General features: G+C 40.6%; 1 protein-coding gene across 1 annotated transcript; it reads left to right on the forward strand.

The window, feature by feature from the left end:
• The first annotated feature begins 330 nt into the window (after window positions 1–330).
• gc2 (guanylyl cyclase 2) lies at window positions 331–13,987 on the forward strand. Its single transcript, XM_072686767.1, has 18 exons — window positions 331–1,090; window positions 2,314–2,618; window positions 2,761–3,115; window positions 5,090–5,174; window positions 5,371–5,467; window positions 5,563–5,688; window positions 5,779–5,859; window positions 6,102–6,278; window positions 7,693–7,849; window positions 7,954–8,103; window positions 8,498–8,646; window positions 9,014–9,177; window positions 9,406–9,598; window positions 10,166–10,340; window positions 10,855–10,953; window positions 11,044–11,138; window positions 12,231–12,316; window positions 13,867–13,987. The coding sequence occupies exons 1-18, from the start codon at window positions 331–333 to the stop codon at window positions 13,985–13,987; spliced, it is 3,375 nt and encodes a 1,124-aa protein (XP_072542868.1).
• The last annotated feature ends 4,962 nt before the right edge of the window (window positions 13,988–18,949 follow it).

Genomic DNA, 18,949 nt, shown 5'->3' on the forward strand with positions numbered 1-18,949 from the left:
GCAATAGGTTTTAGGGGCTGTAGCCCAGCAAGTGGTCAAACCTGGGACCAGGAGACCTGCTAAGGATGGTTTGAATGCTAGTGAAAGCAATAAAAAGGCATCAGGCAGAGTTGGCCCATGATTCCATGATGTCTTGATTCAGCCCTGATTAACTAATTAGCTGGCAATTCAGTGTATGTATTTTTCTGGACCACAGAAAAATTCAGCTATGTGATTTCCTCTTGGTACAGAACTATGTGAAGACTGAAATGAAGGCATCTTCGATGTGACAGTGAGTGGGCTCCAGACTGTGCCAACCAACCCACTGCGCAGGCAAGCTGTAGCCTTGAGATGCAACAGCAGCTCAATGCCTTCTACAGCTTACTGCCAGAACGGGCCAGGAGAGCACTCCAGACCCCTGATCGACATGCATCTTCCCCCCACCACTACAGTCATGTTTCAATCCGCTCCACTTGGCCCCTCTGGGCCTCCCTAATCCTGCTTTACGTTCTTCTCCCCTTTCAAACTGCTGCTTCATTCCGGGTCGGGGTGGTGGGGCCGTGGTCCTGTGACCCCCTCTTTGCCAAGGCCTATCCCGGTGTGGCAGCACAACTAGCCGTGAGCCGTATCAACCGGGACCCCTCCCTCTGGCCTGGGACCACTTTTGATTATGTTATTCTGGAGGAGGACTGTGAGACATCACATGCTTTCTCCCATTTCCTCGGTTACTACACACGGGCATCCGGCTTCATCGGGCCCGTCAACCCCGGCTACTGCGACGCGGCGTCCCTGCTGGGGAGGAGCTGGAACAAAGCAGTGTTCAGCTGGTCATGTATTAGCTATGAGCTGGACAGTCCTCGTAGCCACCCCACGTTTGCCCGTACCATGCCCCTGCCCTCGCTGGTGCTGCTGCGTTTCATGCACCACTTCCGCTGGGCTCACGTGGGCATCATTTCCTCGGGCGAGGACGTCTGGATAGAAACTGCCAATGTGCTGGCCAGTGCTTTGCGCAGCCACAGCATGCCTGTTGGGATAGTGGTGTCCACCGGGAAGGACTCAGTCAGCATGCTGGATGCCCTGACCAAGGTCAAGAAAGTTAAGGACCTGCGCTGTGAGTTAACATGAAGTTCAATTATACCTTAAACTAATGCTGATACTCATAATTCTTCTTCTTAGTATTTTTTACTGGGTACCAACAGGCATTGGCCATTACTGTAACCCATTTATCAATGGAAAGGGACCACCATCAGATCACTTGTAAAAAAAATGTACATTTTTATTGTCTGCAGAATTGTCGCAATAGCGCTGTTATTATGAAGCATCTTGTGAACGTTGTAGCACCTTTTATCTGTTTCAGTCATCTGACCAACCCCAGTGTGTATCATGGAAAGAGATAGAAAGAGGAAGATTACCATGTTTAAGGAAACCATGTTTGATTCATGTACAGGTTTTTGCAGTTACTAAATGGAAGTATTCAGCACCGTAGGCTCATTCAAACATGAACATGCTGCCATAAATTCTCTATGACCTTTTGTTTACATGAGAATTACTGGTTACTTAGATGTGCCCGTCCCCTTTGATAATCTACGTCAGCCAAACTTAGGGTTTAGAGTCGGGGAAAAGTCACAGGACTTTGACCAATGAAAGACCAAATATATATATATATATATATATTTTTTTTTTTTTTTTTTTTGAATGCCATGACAAAATGGTTAGTGCTTAATATGAACAGGGATGTAAGCTAACCAAGTAAAGAAAATATGTTTTAGAGTTTAAAGTGACAAATTTAAATTATCATGATATTCAAAAATATCAATTAGTAGTAGATATTATGTGGGTAGTGGATCTACCCACATAAAGATCAAAGATTGTTCAAAGTTGTTCTTTGCTGTATGAATAATAACATATATGAATAAGTAACATATAATAGTTAGTTATTTGACTTTGGGTAGGATAAAAAAAAAAACACCCAGACATGGTTTAACAACTGTTTATCAGGCTCACAGGAACTGCATGTTATAACATACTGTATGTTCTAGAACACTGCAACAAAACCCAGCAAACAACATTGTGCCCAATACACTCATACCATTGCTATGTCAGTGTATGCTCTGCTGAGAGTCTCAGGTGAGATCCAAATCACCCACATATTAATTGATCAGTGGTGGGCCTGTGGTGGTCTTTTTCCAGTGATGGGTGGAGCAGAGAGCAGCAACAGATTGCCAGTAATTAGAAACCTACAAAGTGTATCTATGGTAGGTGTATCTGTTAAAACAGGCAACTCTTCTCACTCCTGCACTTCCTCTCACTCATTCATTTACTCCTTCCCTCTAGTGGTCATCCTCTGCATGCACTCAGTCTTAGTGGGGGGCAAGGTTCAGAAGCTGCTCCTAGAGATGGCCCATGACATGCAGATGACATATGGCTCCCTAGTGTTCGTCCCCTATGATACCCTCCTCTATAGCCTGCCGTACCATCACCAGCACCAGCCTGCCCTACACAACAACAGCAAACTTCTGCAGGCCTATGATGCTGTGCTCACCATCACTGTGGAGTCTCCAGAACAGCGCTCCTTCTATCATGCATTCACCGAGGCGCAAGAGAGCGGAGAACTGCCCTCCAACCTCCAACCCCAACAGGTGCAGAGCTGAGGAATGATTTGTTTTGATTTGATAGTAAAACCTTCAGGGAGTGTTAATACCTGTATTTAGTAAGCAACTTAAATCTAGATGATATGTATAATACTCCTATTTAACCTGTTTCCTTTTACTTATCCGACAGGTCTCTCCTCTGTTTGGCACCATCTACTCCTCCATACTGTTTGTGGCCCATGCCATGCGGCGTGTGCGAGTCTCAGGGAGGTGGATGTCTGGGGGAAGCCTGGCCCAGCATGCCCGCAACCTGTCTTTCAAAAGCTTCAGCCACCCTATTCGCACATCAAATGCTGGTTCAGGTCTGTTGGATTACGTGGTGCTTGACACAGATGGATTTTCCTGTGAACTTAGGCCTTCCTACCGCATTGAGATGGAGACGGACATGGTGCACTTCCTTGGTCACCCTATTCACTTTCCGACTTGGGGACCACCCAAGGCTGACTCCAATTGCTGGTTCACAGAGGGGGTTATCTGTAGTGGAGGTGAGAAACACAACAGACAGCACATGCACATCACCTGAGCATACAAACACCATACAGACATACAGATGAGTGAGGATTCTTCATGGATTTTTAACCTAACATTTATCTGTTGTGTTTGTAGCGTAGGTATAGTACCCACAGATAACAAACTTGACCAATTTCATGCACATTTAGTAAAATTATGGTATAGCACAATTACGCTAATCTGTGCTATTCTAATCTAATGGCCATGCACTTCCACATTTCTGAAGTGCCTTATATTCTTCAAAAAGCAGAAAAGTTTGAAACTTTTCCCTTCACAGTAAGAAGGATAGGAAAATGTCAATTTATCAAAGTATTGCAATGTTATTTTTTGCAAGTCTGTATTGATTCAGTATTGATATTGATACAGATTAGATTTTGAATTCATCGTGTATCAGTTTTTTTGTTGTGTTTAAACACCGACCTCTAGATAGCAGTGTTGTCTCTTTAGATCCTTTAGATCCTTTAGAACTGTTCTGAGTAGGTTAACTTCTCTTAGGTTAAATTAAACCTAAGAGAAGGATTAAATTCTCTGAGAATTGATGCATATGGTGATGTGTTTTTATACTACGATAATTTTCCTAAAATTTTATTTAACAAAATCACAATATATCACCCTGTTTACAGTATCACATTATATCAAATCAAATCAAATCAAATTTGTATAGTGCATTTTACAACTGGTGTTGTCACAAAGCAACTTCGTACAGAATCAGTAATCAGTAAAAAAGGCAAGAAATCCACAACATAAGAAGACCCCAGAAAACCATTTAACATATCACAATAGATGAAATTGTAACACCTGTATTGTGATACGTATTGCATTGCCAGGTTCTTGCCTATACATAGCCCTAATCACAGCTTGAGGATTGTGCTGCTGTCAGCCACTCAAATAGCTGTTTATGTTGAGAGGAGAAAAATTAAGCACTTATTTAGATTTTGATATTTGTTTTAATTTTAATTATATTCCGATAATTTGTATTATTTTGTTTCTGCCGCCTGTTTTTGTATTTAACCTCTTAATGCAATGACTTATTACATACTAAGGCATATCACCCAGTAACTACTACAGGGACAAACTGGTGAGGGTATTCTCTGGTAACAGAAGTCTGTAGTAACACTTTCAGCCACAGGCTGTTTAAGGGGTTACAGTTTATGCTGGACTGTTGCTGGGTAGCCAGCAGTGTGGCTAAAGCTACCATGTGAGAGAAGTGAGTGATTTCCTGTCTGTTTTAAGTTCTGACTTCTTGTTTGGGAAGCGGAGGCCCAGAAGGCCTAAACTGACATCGATTAAACTGATCCCACCTATTGGAACTGTTGATAAGGCCTTCAGTTCTAACCAATTAAGGAGCTTGTTTAGAGAGTTCCCCACTTGACAATATAACATACATTTGAAACGACAGCTGTATTATATTCTGCCCTTATGATGTTTTATCCAACTATCAGACACTGGAGCAAACCAGGCAAAAAGTCATTTCCAAATAAGGTTTTCTGGCATCCATATACAATAAGACAGGACTATGTCAGGCACACCATTACTTTAGTAACATGTTACCACAAATTCTTCATTTTTCCTATCTCTGAAAAAAAGATGGTATTCAGACTTTATTTTATAAAAGTATTCGAAAAAAATTTATGTTATAAGGATTTTAAAGAGTGTTTCAAAGAGTTCATGTTCTTTTCTACATACAAGGAAATGCTCCAAAATGATGGTGTTAATTATCTGCATGCTACAGATGTGGCAGATATAGATTAGGTTGACAAATGCTGGACTATTCTCTTTAGCCCAAAATCATTTGCTTATATTGTTACCATTAGATATACTGAAACCAGCACACACATACATCATGCACATATATGGTTTGTGCATAGCTACGCACATGGTAAACGCATTCCACGTAGACAGACATGCAGATAAGACCTATTTCAAAGGTTTTCTCCTTCTTTCTTTAGGTATGGATCTTTTCCAGGTGATTATTCTCTCCCTCTGTATCATTCTTCTGGTCTTCTCCTGTGCTGCCTGCATTTACTTTATAAGGTAACTATCTTCCTGCCATTTTGTACCTTTTTTTCTTTAACACAGCAGTTAGTTAGCAAGTAGTCCTCACTCTTCACACATGTTAGTGAACTGAAGTACATAACAGATGTAAATATCAGATGTGGATGCTGATGCTTCACATCATTCAATAAATAGGTCATCATATAAGATGCATTGAAATGTACATGTCTTCTAGGCGACGAATCAACCATGTCCGATTAGTTCGGGGCACAGATAAAATCTTACTAACCCTAGAAGACATCACCTTCATCATCCCATCACTGAGTAACAAGGTAATTAATACACACAGGTGTTCATACACACACAAATTACTGACACTAACATGAGATGATCAGCACTAATGACTGGCACTGTTTACTGGAAACAGAAGATGAGTTTTGATGACAGTCGGACCAGTGACACAAGGAAAAGCTTCTCAGATCGCAGCCTTAAGTCTCCACTCTCGAGTCAATCACCAGCCACCCATGAAAACACGAATGTTGCTGTCTATGAGGTAAAAGACACTCACACTCTAACTATAGCTTACTCTGGCTTCAAAAAGGGTTCAGTTGGGTTCATTGAGATTCCACCTCTTGCTCTGCAGGGAGATTGGGCTTGGCTAAAAAGATTTCCCGACGGAACCTTTCAGGGCATCAACCCCAGCACCAGTGACGTGTTTGAACTGGTTGGTCCCCTCTGCATTTTTCCAGTATTGACCCTTTCACACTAAAGTCACATAATAATTGCAGAGTGAATTCTTTCCCATCAATCTGGTAGAATTCAGTGTCCTCAATCAGAGTTCTCAAAGTTGAACTCCCTTAAGCTTCCAGATCCATCCTGAAAGGCCCATGCTCTTTTTTTTTAACTCATACATTTTTTACTGGTGAGAATTTAAAGTGGTTGAGTAAGTTCCTGCTCCATGTGCAGATGAAGGATATAAGGCACGAGAACGTGAACCCCTTCATGGGCCTGTTCTACGACTGTGGAGTCTTCGCCATCGTGACGGAGTTCTGTTCCCGAGGTAGCCTGGAAGACCTGCTGGTTAATGATGATGTCAAGCTGGACTGGATGTTTAAGTCTTCACTTCTGCTGGACCTCATTAAGGTAGCGCCCTCTATAAGAGTACTGGGGCCTTGGGGTGAAATTCACATTTATTAACAAAGCTGTTCCCTTAACAAGACTTTTTTGCTTACTGGGTTTTGTAGCTACTAGAGCTAATGTAGCCAACAAGTACTGGAAGCTTATTTTTTAGCACAGTTTGCAAACTGCATGTCTACTAGGAGTAATCCTTAAGCCTGAATGTCCATTCTTTTGACCACAACCTAGAGTTTTAGAGTTAGCTGAAGAAACTCAACAACCGAGCTAAAACATACAGCTACCTTCATGTGCTATGTAGGTTAGACCAGAGCTCAGAGTGGGCTGGTATGTGCCAGTATGCAGTACAGACACTTCTACATTTTACTCTTTTCACATCAATTTCATGGCAGTGTTTGCTTCTACAGTCTATGTGCAGATTTTACAGCTTTAAACATGTGTTTAACTGTTTAGGTCCCGCCTTCTTATTGCAGCTATTGGTCTACATGTACCCTGTCCAAATGCCAGAACCCAGTAGACCAAATATTCTGAAAGATCCAAATCATTGAGTTTCAGTAATTAAATCAGCATTACATAGATCAGTAAGACCTGTCAGATGGACCAGGATGACTGAACAGTCACAGTCTAACAGTGGGTACTTTAACAGCAATAGATGTTTTTTTTGTAGTATTTTTTAAATTGGCATGGAAATAAAAAGCTTCTGAAGCTCCTGGCCATGATCTTTTAACAATGGCAAACAGCCTAAAGTGCTCTTTTTTGAAAACCTAAATATCTATATAAACTGCAACGACTGTATAGACAGTTTTTCCCCACTGTGTTAGACCAAGATTGAAATTCATTAAATATTTTTTTCCCACAAAGCATTAAAACATTTGTCATGACAAAAAAAAAAATCATTGGATAGAAACTTTACTAACTCAACTAATTAATAAGCTATAAATACCACAGTTGGAGCCCCTTCTGGGTCCATTTTGTTGTGGCTTTAGATACGCTGCAATCGACATTTTCTGAGGTAGTGCTACATAGTGTATGGGCATCTATATTAGTCTAAACTAGCTGTTTGAAATTCATCAGGTTCACTAGCTACAAGGCTATATGGCTCTGTGTTATGTGCTTTGGATGTACATCAAGACTGACAGAAAAGTAGACACATCTCCTTGATCCTGATAGAATACTGAATATTGAATATTGGGGGTCCTCACCTTTACCTATTTAGACATGTGGTGTTCCCAATACTAGTTGGTTGGAGGGAAACTTGGTTGGAACAGGAATGATTTGTCCTGGTTTGAACTGCTGCAACCAATTTATATTTGATGAGAGATGCATTATCCTCTCATGTTTTACAATAGATGGGGGTATAGTAATATTAATATTAATGTACTAAATGAGACAATATGAGGGTATATGCATTTCTGGCGTGCAGGGTATGAAGTACCTCCACCACAGGAACGTCTGTCATGGAAGGCTGAAATCCAGGAATTGTTTGGTCGATGGACGCTTTGTACTCAAAGTGACTGACTATGGTTACAATAAAGTGTTAGAAGCCCAGAAGTCCCCGTACACTGAACCACCAGCTGAGGGTGAGTGTGCATGTGTGTGTGTGTTTAAGCATCTTTGTGTAAGTTTGTATCATTTACATGTGTTGTTGTGTGTGTATGTGTGCTCATATCTGACTGCTCAACAGAGCTGCTGTGGACTGCTCCTGAGATCCTAAGAGGTTCATTCCCAGGGCTGAGTGGCACTCTCCCAGGGGACGTGTATAGCTTTTCCATCGTCATGCAGGAAGTGGTGGTTCGAGGGCCTCCTTTCTGCATGTTAGAGTCATCTGCTGAGGGTGGGTCACATAAATACTTCCTTCTCCTTGTGGAGCTGAGTTTTTATGACCACAGCTGTAAGTAATTAAAGCTTTGTGCTTGATTATATTGCTATACTCACAGAATACACTACTGTATTTTCTACTACCATGTGCACAGTGGTTGGCATTTACAGTTTACAGATTTGTAAGTGATGCATTGGTGGAGTTAATAAGGCAGGATTTACATGAGGCACACATGAAAGTGAGAGTGTACCAGTATAGGTGTTACATATAAACACCAATGGCTAGCTTAAATTACTCTTGGTTTCTAAACAGTTTTATAGCACCAAGTTAATAAATATCTGTTTACATGAAATATTCTCCTCCTTGTGTCGACGCTAAGCGATTTGTTTAATCTCTCTATAAACCCTAGAAATAGTTCAGAAAGTCCGGAAGCCCCCTCCGTTATGCCGCCCCGTGCTATCTCCAGATCATGCTCCAGTGGAGTGCATCCAGCTGATGAAGCAATGCTGGAATGAGCAGCCTGAGAGAAGACCCACCTTTGAGGAGATTTTTAGTCAGGTTATCATTTTATTTTAATTATATCGTGGATAATATTTATTTTTGGTTTCTTAAAATGGTTCATGCATAACCTGAAAGTGCTCACCAAAGAAGCAGATCCATTTTCAGAGACATTCTTACCTTCATTCATTTCTTCTTTATTAATGTTATAATGTCTAAGAATGTTCCACTTCATTAAAAGGGAATTATACCCAGCTGTATTTGTCTGAGCTTTACCAAAGATGGTGGACATTGATTTGTAGATACTTTTCTATGTTAAGAATTTTAAGAACCACAATAAACAGCTTTTTGTTTGTTGGTAAGCTGTCCATTGTAGTCCTCAGGGCCTGTGTATGAGTCTCTCTCTGCTACCTCTCCCCTGTCTTAGTTCAAGAACATAAATAAAGGGAAGAAAACTAACATCATAGACTCCATGCTGCGGATGCTGGAGCAGTACTCCTCTAACCTGGAGGAGCTGATCAGGGAGAGGACAGAGGAGCTGGAGGTGGAGAAACAGAAGACAGAAAAGCTGCTTACACAGATGTTGCCACCGTGAGTCAAATAATGCATAAAAATGAGTCTGCACGACTTCAAAGACTTCAAATTCTCAACATTTTATTATCATTAAGATGTCCTTTGGGGGGGAAACAGGGGAACATTAGTAAATTAGTTTTTTTCCCTCAAACTATTGCTTTAAAAAACCCATGTGTGTAGCATTACTGTTCTATCAGATTCCATACTCTAACAGTGGAAGGTGTACCTGCTATTCTCCTGCTTCAGGTCAGTAGCTGAGGCCCTGAAGCTAGGATCCACAGTGGAGCCAGAGTACTTTGACAGCGTCACCATCTACTTCAGTGACATCGTTGGCTTCACTACTATTTCAGCCAACAGTGAGCCCATCGAGGTGGTTGACCTTCTGAACGACCTGTACACGCTTTTTGACGCTATCATTGGCAACCATGACGTGTATAAGGTATATGTGACTGCTGTATGAGTGAGACGATTTGGCTCAGTGGTCTCTTTATTATGTAACCACACAGAACCACAGTTTCAAAAAATCTTTCAAAAAAAAGTAATTCAACTAAATAGATAAATTAATTTTCTGTATTTAAATGGGCTATATGATTTGTTTAGGGCTTTTATTGTGATGATTTGTTTAGGGCTTTGATTTGTTTAGGGTATATTAATAATATATTTTATAGATGCATTATTAAATTTCAATTTATTTACTTTGACAATATTCATTTAGTTATGACATTAATAGCACAAAGCAGTGTAAACTGTATATCTGAGCAAGTGTTCCCTTGAGGATCCTTTGTAGTAGTGCTTGAGTGCTTTGCATCTTCATGGGCTCTTTAAACTGCAGGCTTACTAATTAATCTTACGACTGGTTATTATAAATCATTCAGTATATGTATACTATGAACCTAACATGTAAATAATGGAAATAAAGAAGATACTGCTGCTGTGGTTTAATGTGACTGTAAATAGCTTGATTTTACCTTTTTTTTTTACATGTTCTGCTCTTTGTAATCTCTAGGTAGAGACCATAGGTGATGCCTACATGGTGGCCTCAGGTTTACCAGTGCCCAACGGAAACCGGCATGCAGCTGAGATTGCCAACATGGCTCTGGACATCCTCAGTGCTGTGGGAACATTTAAGATGCGACACATGCCTGACGTTCCAGTCCGGATCCGAATAGGACTTAATTCAGGTTAGACATGTTCACAGTTCATGACACCTTAATATTCCTCTGACACACTCTGTTATGACAGTTATTAAGAGTTTGCTGTCAGTTTTTAGCACTTTTTATAACTGCTACTATATAACATTGTTCTGTATGTGTTAGTTTTGTGGATTTACATGGACAGTAAAAAGTACCAAGCAATGAATGTATTGAATAATATTTTAATGTATAAATAGTGAGTATGTGTCTTTGGTTAGGGCGTTAGGGCCTGATTTTCATTTTATCAAGGGTTTGTGGGAAAACAAATGAAAAGAACAGACAATATCGATGGATAGTCCCAAGACTAGCAGAATGTGAAGGAGATGAGGTGCTCTCTAGTGTTAACACCACCACATTCCTCAGTTGGGTTTTAGATAGTGGGCATGGGGGTGCAACTTAAAATTGAAATTGGTCTGTTTTCCAGCTCTGTTTTGATTATCCCGGATTTTATTTTGAAAGAGGAGTTTAAACTGACAGCTGACTGGTTCTTCCATGTGTATAGGTTCTTGTGTGGCTGGTGTTGTGGGCCTGACTATGCCAAGGTACTGCCTGTTTGGGGACACAGTGAACACCGCCTCTAGAATGGAAGCTACAGGGATGCGTGAGTTGTTCACCTTCAGCACGTTGTGAGATCTGCTTATCACTTTGCGTATTGCTTATGTGATAGATTTGGGTTCTTGAATTCCTATAGCATACCGGATCCATGTTCACTCCAGTACCGTCCAGATTCTGCTGCAACTGAAAGCTGGCTACAAGGTGCAGTTACGAGGCAGGACTGAAACGAAGGTAGGACACAAGGCCACTTTGCCAAAGGAGTCAACAAAATGGGAAATAGTTATTTCATTTCAATGAATGATTTTCCACATTTCTGGGATGATCAACTTTAAAAAGGACTGTATGAAGAAAGATTCTGAAGCTAAATATGAACATATTAACACATAAACCTGTCTACATGTCAGTCTGAGTTGAAGGAAACCTACAAAACCATACAGAAAAACATCTCATCATCCCAAGTCTCAGTCTAGGAGCAGGAAAAAAGGTCATTTTCACTACCTGTTCCATGGTAAGATTCATATAACAGTGGTTGATATAAAACAGATCATTTGTGGATCAGACTTCATCACATATTCTATATCCATTCACAAATCATACAAACACATACTGCCTGCCATCAGCAGTCGGAGCCTGAGAGAACACAATTGGCCTTGTTCTCTCCGGGTGGGTAGATGGCTCTCTTTCTCCACATCACTTCAGTGTGATGCTGGCTGGCACGGGCGTCTGCTCGGTGATGCATCAGAGCTTGCTACCAAGCGCTCTCCTCCGACGGCATTGGTTGCCCAGTGATGTTGCATTGATGGCAGTTTGAAAAGAGGCACTGGCTGGTTATGCATGGTTATGCATTAGGGTGGAAAACAGGGAAAAAAAAAATCTTATGAATTATTTAAAATCCAACTTTTTCCAACAATGAATAACTCTAGTTCTTCTACGTTCATGTTGTGTTTTAAAGGAATACATTGTTTGTTTGTTTTTAACATAATCTGCCATATCAGTAGTATGGAGTCATTTTCACACATTAATATAGAGTAAATACTTCTCATCTGTAACCAGATTAGTTTTATATTATTAAAAACACCAATTCCATTCAATTGGGATCTCAAAGCTTTGACCCAAAGCAGCTCAAACTCTCTGTAAAGAGGCTAGATGGAGGATGGAGGAGGATCTTCAGTTATACTATGTACCATTTTGAGCATACTGCTAACGAACATCTCACTGTGATGTGAGATGTGGCCTTCCAGTCACTTTCCCTGCAATATGGCCTGTTTTAAAAAGTCTACTCTTATCACCACCTGCAGCTCTCATCCTCAACCTTCTCCACAGGGCAAAGGCACAGAAGAGACCTACTGGCTCACTGGACGGGACGGCTTCACCAAACCTTTACCCATCCCACCTGAGCTCAAGTCTGGGTAAGACAGGGCCGTCCTGTGGCCTGCGGCATTTTTGTGTGTGTCCCCATGTCTTTTTTTCTTTATCCTGTCCAATGTATTTTTGCAGGCAAATGGCACATGGCTTGCAGCTGGAGGAAATAGCCGCATACAAGAGGCAGAAAGTGGAGAAAGAGCTTGCAAAGAAGAATAACTGAGGTAATGTTATGCATGGAGAATGTATAACATTACTGAATGAGGCATCTGGGACAGGTGGGAGGGGGCTGGAAGGGCTATTATATTGGAAATACATTCTCCAACAACGAAATAACTCAGTTCTTCTACTTTCAAGTTTTCACTGTTTTTCAGTGCAATCTCCATCTGATGTATCGTTAGCATGCAGTTGGTTACCTCACACAGTCATTTTCACAGATTACTCTGCGCTAATAAAAGAGGAGAGAACATGTTGACTCAAAACTCACCTTCAGTAGGAGACAATAGGCAGATGCTGTAGCGACTGTCCCTCAGCTTCTATTACAAGTGTGTTTAAAGTCAATGAGATTTTTTCTCACTCTTTCGTAAGTATGGGTGGATAATTGTGGTAATCGAGTGTATGCTACATATGCAGCGGTTGGAAAAGTGTAAGAGTGTTTCTGTAATCTGCTGACTGTCATTGTACTTTTTCTTTTTGTACCACCCAGCATGTCATTATGGCTTTGCGAGCATACATTGTGTGTCTGTGTGCCTGTTCAAATGTGTTTACAAAAGGTTAAAGATTGCTAACGATGGTAAAAGTGAATGGAAGCGAAAGGCCACCAATTACCACTATGTAAATAATCTAATGTCAATTTCTGGCTACTAGCTTTGGGTTCATTTATAGCCAAATTAGTAAAAAATATATATTTATATATATATAATTTATATTCATACACTAACAAAAGGTTCAGAAATCTTTATTTTCTAGACCTTGTAATCAGATTCCTAAGGATACTAAACCTGATGAACAACAACAAAAAAAAAACGATTACAGAGAAATCAAAAGACAAACGCTGATGTAATATCACAGTATATGACACTTTAGCCCCTCTGGTTTTGGACAGACATTTTTGGACTTGGAAGATTCATGACATGTGGAGCCAAAGATAGCAAGTTATACATGCTCTCTCCTTTCAGATGGCATGGCACTCTACTGATATGGATAGCTGTGAATGTGGTCAGCCTTTGAAAACCGGATGCCTGGCTATGTTTGGCATGCTGATGTGTGTCTGTTTGCGTATTCTGTCATGCTCTGTATGTCTCGTGTCCTCCTCGTGTTCCATGCATCAGTGTCTTAACATAGGCCTAAACAAACAACCAATTTGTGTATTAGGAGTTGCCTTGTGATCCCCAGTATGTAGAACGTTCATGCGCGTTCGTTCTGTAACTGGATGATAAACTTTAGGCCCATCTATGTACAAACTTTAGTTTTAGTGGGGGTGGGGAAACAAAAGCCATATTTCAATTCATGAAAGTGACAGCTGATCACATAGCGATGCTGTACTAGATAAACCAGGCTGATGGGCCGCTCTCTGTTGCTGTGTGGTGTTTTGCAGGCCTGAGTCCAAGGACTTTAAACAGATGCTTCAAAAGGCTGTGAAGAAGATCTCGGCTGTGCGCCAGGTGGCCCAGCTCACCATGGCCGATGAAGGCAACGTCATGATACACCATCACTGACGACCCTTCACCTGTGCCTTTTTGAACTTGCGAACCTGTCTGGAGACATGAAGTGAAATGAGTCAAATGAAATGCCCTGTCATTTGAATTCAATAGACAGAACAAGCCTTTATAAGGTTGAGTGTTCTTCTTATTCTCTCTCTGTCTGGTCCACGGTGACTGAGTTAAACTCTGGATCTATACCACTCTCAGCAGCTGGGTTAGCTTGTGTCTTTATGGATATACATGGATTCCGCATTAACTGAATGGTAGACAGAACGCATCATGGAATATAATGGAAGCACTGAAGGCAGTCTATTTGGCTGAACTGGACCATGGCCTCACCTCCTGGAAGTCCTCCTTAAATTGTAACAAGCAACAAGCTCATCACACATCTGTCCAAGCCTCCCTTAATGCTCAATTCCAGAACTACCTCTCAGAAGCTTTCGGCTCACTCTCAGGAAGTACAAGGCTTACCCTGTTCCGTGCACGGAAGGACTACCGGCCTATTCTGAATATGAAGCACCTTTGTGACACGAGCTGAAGTCACATGAGGAACTAAAATTATCCCCTGGGAATCCATTACTCAGCGAGAGAGGGATTGGATCTAAGAGAGAGAGGGAGCGAAGGGAGGAAGAAGAAAAGATTGGGGGGGGGTTTCATCTCATGGTCTATGTGATAACATGTCCATATACGTATGTTATGATGTGTTAGTACTTAACATTTTAGAAAATTGTCTTATTCATCTGTTCCTTGAACTTCAGTTTCTAGCACCTAGAAGGAGAACACTTCATAACTTTGGCCTGGTTAGAACATAAGGAGGTGAGGGAAATATGTTGCAGAAGAAACGGTTTACATACAGAATAAGTACACAATATGTTCAAATGTTTGTGGACACCCTATCTAATGCATGCATTTGACTACTTTATGTTGCACCCATTCCTGACACAGATGTGCAAATGCACACACACACACACAGCTTGTCTAGTCCCTGTAGAGAAGCCAAAATCTGAGGAAGATAAACATGAACCTACTGGCTCCATACCTAATGCCAGGCATGGGCTAAAGTAGCATAAAGCCCCCCAGCATTGAACTGTGGAGCAGTGGAACCGTGTTCTCTGAAATAATGGTGCTCCATTCAATACCTTTGGGATGAGTTGGGGAGCTGGGGATGAGGTGGGGTGAAGGTCATTCCACAGCCTGACCATACTGACACTCTTGAATGCAATCAAATGCTCACAACAATGCTCCAAAATACCTTCCAAAAATTTTTTTTTACTTAACAAAAGCAGGATAACACTTCTTAATACCCTTGATTTTTAGAAGATACAATGAATGAGCACGTGTCCCAATACTTTTGTCCATATATTGTACGTTTAGCATGGACTCCCATGGATGTCATTAAGGCACAACCTTTTCAGTTGTGTTCTCATTTTCACTGTACAGCATCTGTGATTTCAAATGTTGAAAACATTCAGATGTAATGTTTTTGAATAGGGCACAACATCATTATGAGAAGACAAAAAAATATTCAATCTTGATGTTACCATCAAAGTATCCAGAGTTAGGCATGTTAAAAGTTCAGTTGCAGAATTGTTTGTTCTGTTGCATTACAGTCCTCACCTTTAAAATTGGTTGAATAACGGGTTGAATTAGCTTCCTATAGCTATTCCTAGCATGTCTTTTAGAATTCAAATGATCTTAAGTGAAGACACAATTGATATTTGCCTATTAAATCAATTATGTAAAAAAATACAACTGTATAAAACTCAATACAGTTCTCAATAAACCTGTCCTGTTTCAGTGGATGTGTGTCTGACGTTTTTGCAATAGGACGACGAAGGCCTTGATCTTCTGTGCTCTAACATACAATGAAACTACGCCCTTTTGTGGTCAGAGCTATAAGCGCAGCAGATGGTGACCTACATGCTGCGTGGATTAGGCCAAAGGGCTCGCATGGCCCTCTATAAGAAGGACACATACTGACGAGGTCATCCTTAACCAGATTACACATCTCTAAAGCCTGTCAGTCAACTTACACATAGATTATACCATAATCATACTCATGCTTGTTTATATAATCATGTATCTATATTTATGTAATCAGGCAGCTATTAGGGATGAACTGGTATAGAAACTGTGCCAATGCTTACCAAATGTACTAAATGGGACTAAATCACAGTAAATCAGCATGGTGAGGGTGGAGATCAGTGCCATTCATAATCTTAAATGACCTCATGGTTTAGAAATACTGACAAATCATCACTGTCATGCAGAAACTATTTTTTTGTATTCCAAAATAGAAACTTTGAATGGAAGTCAATGTAAAAAGATTGTATCACATGTCATTTTGGGGCATGTCTATTAGTCCATTCCAATTGATTTTTTATGCAAGTTTAATTTCAGATTTTTTACCTATTTTCATTGGGTTCATTGGGATTGGCAATTACCCAACCCATCCATATGGGGGGGAAGACTGACATACGCCTCCTCAGACACGTGTGCAGCCAGTCAACGCCTCTTTTTCCCAACTCTCTGATGCAATTAGCGATGCACTGGACAACGAACGCACTCAAAGAAAAGGGCTACGTACCCAGATCTGATGCACCAGCCAGAGACGCCAGTGAACATGTAAAAAGTAACACATTAAAAAATGAAGATACAGTGACATTATACTGTGAGCTTGATCTTTAAAGGGTGTTTTCTTGTTGTCACACTTCAATCTTTGCACGATGGTTTGACACAGGTAATATTAATATTGAAGTACTCAGTATTTACCAGTGGGAACAGTGGGAACATCAGTGGCTTTTTGGTTCATGCACTGTGTTATTGATCACAGGGTTGTGGGTCTGCTAAATTGCCACTGTTGGGTCCTAGCGCAAGGCATTTAACCCTCTCTGTTCCAGGGGCACTGCAGGATGACTGCAGGATTAACACTGTAACTTCTGAATGTTATGGTTTCCGGTGTTTTCATGGTTTCAATGCCGTGTGATTTCTCTATGCAATTTAATTTACGACAGCCATGACCCACTGGGCCTTTGCTGGCATTCTTCTCAGGAGCAAATCACCAAATGCATGGTTTTTAGAATCAGGGCTTTTATTATTACATAACAAACTACCCAAATTATTTACAAAGAAGTTTGAACCATCTGTTGAAACACTAGGATATGTGACTGTAAACTAAAGAGGGTGTGCTATACTGATAGTGAAAGCCAGCTTGAGGTTATTCACATTGCGCACCACTTGAAGGAGCAATTGAGTCATTGCTACTGATATACAAGTGGCATTAGTGCGTGACTACACTTTATGGAGGTTGCAATTTTGTTGGTATACTGTGACTTAACAGGAGACTGTTTTTCAGGTTACAGAGTAAAGTAAACATTTCCAGGATTGTGAAACATTATGAACACTGTTGAGAGCTCATCAGTGCTGATCAGTATGTTCAGGTGTTCAATATAATGGAAACTTTGGGATTGTTGCAGTGTGTTTGTGCAGCACAATAATCTAAATAACTGCTGAAAATATGCTCCTCTTTTTTCAAGACATAAAGCCAGCGTCTTTCAGTGAGGACAAGTGACTTCATCAGGTAGCATGTGTACTATTAGAATTCATATCCCACGATAAACCAACACCAACTTTTATAGGAAATTCCACTTTATGCAGAAAAAATGTCACCAGCATTGTTCTATATATATTGGTCTGAATTATGTTTCAGAGAATGCAGTATGAAAATTAATAAGTCAAATTTCATCATGATTATTTTCCTACACATTTAGAGTTTTGATAATGTCACTGCCACACAAATCTTTGGTGTTTTCAACTTTTTGGCCTATTTTAAATCTGCTGTTTTGCTTTGATGCTAAAAAAGCCATGCATCATGCCATGAATATACACTATATGAACAAATGTATTGGGACACCTGCTCATACATTGTTTCTTTTCACCTTTTTTATTTTAATCATGCTTTTGTTGGAGTAACCGCCTCTACTGTGCAAGAAAGGCTTTCTACTTCATTGTGGAGCATTGTTGTGAGAATTGGATTGCATTCAGCAACAAGAGCGTTAGTCAGATAAGGATGGTGGATGAACACCGCCCATCTCATCCCCAACTCCCCAACACGTCCCAAGTATTGGAATGGCGCACCATAATTCCAGAGAACACAGTTCCACTGCTCCACAGCTTACTGCTGGGGGGCTTTATACCCCTCTAGCCCATGCCTGGCTTTAGGCATGGTGCCAAAAGGTTCATGCTTATCTGCTCCTAAGTCCCCTATTCTATTGGCAATATGGCTTTACAGGAAGTAGACAAGCTGCAGATTTGGGTGCAACTTAAAATAGCTGAATGCATTAATTAGAAGGACTGTCCACAGACATTTGGACATATAGTGTAGACTAAAACAATGTATGAGGCACTGGGCAGTACATTTATAACTGTTGTTTGTTGTAGCTTTTAAACTCTTTAGACATCAGGTTCGCCACAATTGTTAACAATTTTGGATGTAGTATGAAGCATCTTTTAGCATTTGTATCATTTCTAGAATGTAGTTTTACACAAGTTTGCTCTGAATCACATTGTTTTAACTATTTAAAATCCATTTTAAATCACTTACAGTAAATCAGTCTTTTTTAACTTATTTTATTTAATGCTTATTTAATAGGGAAACAGACATTCACAATGAATTGCCTGGTGCCAGATTTGGACGGGATTTGGACGTTGTGTCCCTACGATAGGCCTATAAAACATGCACTTGATGCAGACAAAAATAACATCACCATTGAATGTAATTTCCCTTTATAGAACACAGTAGTGTACTGACCCTTGTTCCAGATAATAAAATACAGTATGTTACACTCCTCACATTGAGCTATGTCCCCAGCTGCATGCAGACTGGCACTGCTCACAAGTCCTAGGCCTAGCGGTCAGCATTTGAGTACAGCATGGCCAGCTATGTGTCCACATTTATAGTCTAGCTGCCATGTAAAA

This window comes from Salminus brasiliensis, chromosome 9, assembly GCF_030463535.1.
Source record: "Salminus brasiliensis chromosome 9, fSalBra1.hap2, whole genome shotgun sequence".
NCBI lineage: Eukaryota > Metazoa > Chordata > Actinopteri > Characiformes > Bryconidae > Salminus > Salminus brasiliensis.

Coding starts and splice junctions, on each gene's coding strand:
- gc2 (XM_072686767.1), top strand. CDS start 331: ATGCAACAGCAGCTCAATGCCTTCTACAGCTTACTGCCAGAACGGGCC. Junction 5,468..5,562: donor TCCCATCACTGAGTAACAAG/GTAATTAATACA, acceptor TACTGGAAACAG/AAGATGAGTTTTGATGACAG. Junction 8,104..8,497: donor GTTAGAGTCATCTGCTGAGG/GTGGGTCACATA, acceptor TATAAACCCTAG/AAATAGTTCAGAAAGTCCGG.